Below are 5056 nucleotides of genomic sequence, written 5' to 3'. Positions count from 1 at the left end.
GAATGAAAAGGAACTCTTGGAGACGAGTGTCAGGGATGATTTTGTTACAGAAGGGTGGCAGCAAGACTGAAAGGGAAGGTTTACAAGATGGTAGTGAGACCTGCTATTATGTACAGTTTTGAGACAGTAGTACTGACAAAAAGACAGGAGGCTGAGCTGAAGATGTTAAGATTTTAATTGGGAGTGATGATAATGGACAGGATTAGGAATGAGTACATCACACGGACAACTCAGGTTTGGAGACAAAGTTAGAGAGGTGAGGCTGAAATAGTTTGGGCATGTGCAGAGAAGGGACAGCTGGATGTTGAAGATGAAGCTGCCAGGAAGGAGGAAAAAAGGAAGACCTCAGAATGAAACAAATTTCCCACGTGTGGGACTAATAAAGGTTATCTTATCTTATCTTATGTAGTGAAGGGGGACATGCAGAGGGCTGCTGAGGTGACCCCTGAAGGGAGAAGCCAGAAGATAATTTTCCTGTGAGTATGTAAGTAACGTTCACAGATTTATGTTCTGTATTGTTTTACGTATGTTAGATCTTTCTGTGTTAAGGAAGCTATAAAACCACCTCCCACACTCTGCTCCACCAAGCATGGCCTCCTGACTGCAGGAACTTCACACAGTCACACAGAAACAAACTAGTTTTCTTATTTAATCTGTGTTTAGTTGATAATGTTGTAACCTGACTGTTGGAGGCAGTCAGAAGATTCGCATGTTAGAACTCTATATTTGTTTTTACTTGACTAATTAAAAAAAAAAAACTTCTTGAGGATGTTGAGGATTCATTTTCACTGTAGTTTTTTACTCAGAGGGGTGTGCACCCAGCACGTGACAACCTTTACAAGTCAGAAAATCTCAGCGTGGAGCTCGGAGACCAAGGGGAGGATTTTAACAGCTGCTCTCGCTTTGAAGTCGTCTTCCTGCTTCGAGGTGAAGAACAATAAATAGGGTGAGGCTGTCCACAGAGACTCACAAGAGTGTGAAACAAAGAGGAAAGACACATTATGACTGAGCTGCGGTGGATCTCAGAGCTTCTGTAACTGAACGGACAATGAAGGCGAGGCCGGCCTGGATTCTTATTTTCTTTCAGCTGTTCGAAGGTAAGAAATACGGACATTTGAATCATATTAATAATAATGTGTGTGTGTGTAGACTTAAACTAAAAGTTTGTGAGAGAAGGTTTGAAATCATAAACCTTGGTAATGAATAAAAGGAACATTTGATCTCATGATGGGGGAAACAAATCAACCTCCACAACGAGATGTAAAGAAAGTGGAAAATCTGATGGCTCCTTCTCCAGCTGTTTGGACATGTGATAGACAGAAGGGTTAATCCTCAGGGATGTTGAGACATATTTCCGTGTGGAGTTAACGTCTATCATTCCCTCCTTCAGCCAACGCAGAGGTGATCTTAAAACGTCTGACGGAGGGTCAGGCTGTGGTGATCTCCTGCTCCCCTTGGCAGGCCCACGGAGGCCTGACGGGCCTCCACCTGTACCACCGCGGTGTCCAGAGCCAGACAACCCTGGTGTCCGTGACTGAGGCCGGTGAGGTCACGGTCGCCACGGATCACAGAGCTCGCCTGGTGCTCCGTGGAGACCTGAGCTCCATGAAGGTCAACGTGACCATTTCTCGCTTAGAGCTGAGCGACACAGGGCTGTACATGTGGGATCTGAGCTACAGAGACACTAACAGCTCTGATCAGATGATCCTCTGCGCTCAGAAGACCTTCGTGCTGGTTGAGGTGGCAGGTATGTGGTTACACCACCTCACAGTGCAGGATTCAAGCTTGTTGAGATTTAACTGTTGTTTGTGCTGCAGGGAGGCCGTGCCACTGCTCTCCTGGTTACGCCCCTCTACTCTGGACCATCTTCACAGCAGCAGGGCTTCTTCTGCTGACCCTCACCTGGCTGGCCATCCAGAAATGTGTGAGTAGTTACCTCAGAGATGCAGCTTTAACTGTGCTCTGATAGTTTGGTTGCATAACTCCATCAAAATAACGGCTACAGCTGCACGAGTGAGTTACACGAGGCTAATTATCGATTAATGTGTCGGCTATGATCCTGGTCTGACAGTCATCTGTTTTTTTTTGAGGGAATCTTCTGATAAAGTGTGATGTGTGACTGCAGCATCGTTACTCAAAATGTGCAAAAGGTATTAGCAGACAGGAGCCCAAGTTAGAGGTGAACCACAGCAGGATCTGTGTTCAACAACCCAGACAACCTCAAATGACTGTACGCTTCATTTCCTGCTGCGTTATTATTAATACCATCAGTTTTGCACAAAATAGCCAAGGTGAAAAACCCAAGGACAGAACAGTTTCTAATGTAATTAGTATCATTTGCCTTTTTAAGTAACAAACTTTATTTATAAGGTCTGTGATCAGGTACTGGTGGAGTGAGCGTTAAAGGAGAGATTACTGGAGTATTTTGATATTTTCAGACTGAAAACCCCCCGAGGGATTTTTTATTTTATTTTTTTAAATCAAGACGACACATCCAAGCTACAAAAACAAAAGCTGAAACTTTTTGTTCTATCACAATCTAAAAAAAAACCCAAACATGTGTTGTAGGTGAAGTTAAGGTCTCATCGCAAACCACAACCTCATGCTCCAATCTATGAGGAAATGGGCAGGAAGCAGCAGCACCAGAGCCCCAGAGGCCCCCAGAATAACCACGAGGCCCCCTCGCACCTGGAGGAAGTCAACTTCCCCGTGTACGCTAACCCAAACATCCGACAGCTTCAGGACAACTACTACGCCTGTCCCAGACAGCTCAAACTGAGAGACTGACACCATCGGGCCAACGGTGCTGCGAGCAGTAACAGGAAATAACAGACGCCTTTGCAAAAATACAAGCGCTGCACACGCTCTGATGGTGATTTGCATTCAGGATACAAAAGGATGAAGAAATAGCACGAACCTCCACTGAGGCGACTCACTCTCTGAGCAGTATTCACTTTTAAAATTGTATTTTGTACACATGCATTTAGTTTACTTTGTTCTTTTTAAACATAATTTAAGAAGTTTTTCTCTGTTCAAAACCCTTTTTATATATGTGATCAAACATTTGAGTGGTGATACTTAAAAATGGTTAGTGATACTTGTAACTCATTTTGGCTCAACTTGAAAGAAAGGCAGACGTGAAAAGTAAAAATGAGGTCAGAGGTCACATGTGACATTTAGAATTCCTGCACACCATTATCAGTTAGCAAAACAAAAATAGCTCTTTATAACATTATTATCACTTTTATCTTCAGCTAAATCTACTGAGCTTGAAGGAGCAGTCAAGCTGACATTTTAAATCCTTATACCAGGGGTGTCGTTATATGGCTTGGGGGCCAGAAACAGCCAGGTAGAGAAGACCTCCCCCATGACCAGTCACACTACACCAAAGTAATTAAGTAATATATAAACAAAGTAACAGTCTTTTCACCATCTACTCTTCCATTTCCATTAACTACAGCAGCATTTCTTCATCACAAACTCTGATGTTCTGCTGAAATTGCACTTTTTTTCCTTACATCTGGGAGATTCAGTGTGTGGTTAAACTTCTTCACAATGACAGAAATGAGTTAAACATCGCTGTTTACACGATAAATTTTTACGCTGATAACACACCACACTTGTAAGAATCATAGTGTCTGAGTCAGAAGGCTTTTTGTCAATTTTAGACCAATAAATCATTGAGTCGACCTTAAAGACCTCGATGGACTGTTAACCCGACCCCGCTCTACACTCTGTGGAAAGTCTTTGAGCTATCGTGTTTACAGACAGGACAACACACATTAAACCTTCTTGGTGGAAGCAATACATGAGAAGGGGACGGCTTTAACAGCCAAGTAACAAAAAAATGCTATTTTTATTAATATTTGAAAGAAGCTCCATAGTTCATGAAAACATTTGTTTCGGTGCATGTCATTTAACAATCACATTCTATGAGGAGTAAGAGATATACAGAGAGAAACAAAATAAAAACAAAACATTACAAGCCACTGACTTCTCATTAACTCTCAGTACAGACGTTTTTACTTAATAATTCAAACAAAAGAAAAAAAAAAAAGCAGCCCTAATCCCATAACTTTCCCACCCACCCTCTGTAAAACCTTAACCGAGGAGAAAAACAAACAAAAACAACAACAACAACAAAAAAAACCCTTGGAGGGTGACAGGCTAGAATCCCACAGTGCTAAAGAGTGAGACGCTCATTGGTTTTTAGGAATACACAGCATGGTGATGTAGCGCTAGGCCAATCTGAATCAGAGGGTGGGGGGAGGAAGCTGGAGATGGAGGTCTCCAACCCCTCTCTGCCCTCTTTATCAAAGAAAAAAACAAAACAACTCAAACAAATAAAAACACATTGGATCCCCAAAACCCCTGCAATAGATCAGCCACCTACAGCAAGTAGGCCATAAAATCCCCACCTTCACCCCTCCCACCCCAAACACTTGTGCATAGTTTCATGATCCTTTTACAACCAGCTCACGTTTTACAAACATCCTCCAAGCTGTGAAAAATGCTCCACAAAAAGAAAGAAAACAAAATTCATCTATTATTAACATTAATACCCGCTGTGGGAGAATGAGAGCGAGAGAGAGACACAGAGAGAGAGAGAGAGAGAGAGAGAAAGAGATTAATGCACAATGTTTCCTGAATCAGTCAGGACGGGACCTCATTAAGAAAACACAATAAAGATTCAAACATACAGCATTTTGCATGTTATTCACCATCTTTTTTTTTTCTTAAACAAACTCAGACCATTTTTGTTTTTGTTTTTTCCATGTAAAGCAATTTTAATATATAGATTTATATATAAAGCACTCCATTTTTATTTTAAAGTCCATTATTTGGTTATTATGTAACTGCTACGGATTTAGAAACAAAAGGTATTCTCTCTTCTTCTGAAATCCATAACTTTCAGTGCTTAGAATTGTTTCTTTTAAGTCATCCTTTGTTTTTTTTTGTTTTGTTTTTTTCTTTAAACTCATAAAAATGTACATTAAAATGGCGTGGAGTTGGTACTCTGGAACCCTGGCCTTCCTGAGACAAGATCCACTTTTTC

The 5056-nt window shown here is 41.5% G+C and overlaps 1 protein-coding gene across 1 annotated transcript; it reads left to right on the top strand.

Annotated features, from left to right (window-relative positions):
- Nucleotides 1-796: 796 nt before the first annotated feature.
- LOC113020888 (uncharacterized) lies at nt 797-4768 on the top strand. Its single transcript, XM_026165181.1, has 4 exons — nt 797-1097; nt 1391-1747; nt 1818-1924; nt 2569-4768. The coding sequence occupies exons 1-4, from the start codon at nt 1049-1051 to the stop codon at nt 2785-2787; spliced, it is 732 nt and encodes a 243-aa protein (XP_026020966.1). The 5' UTR covers nt 797-1048; the 3' UTR covers nt 2788-4768.
- Nucleotides 4769-5056: the final 288 nt, after the last annotated feature.

The sequence above is a fragment of the Astatotilapia calliptera genome, chromosome 4 (assembly GCF_900246225.1).
Source record: "Astatotilapia calliptera chromosome 4, fAstCal1.2, whole genome shotgun sequence".
NCBI lineage: Eukaryota > Metazoa > Chordata > Actinopteri > Cichliformes > Cichlidae > Astatotilapia > Astatotilapia calliptera.
This window is presented reverse-complemented; position numbering and strand designations above follow the sequence as displayed.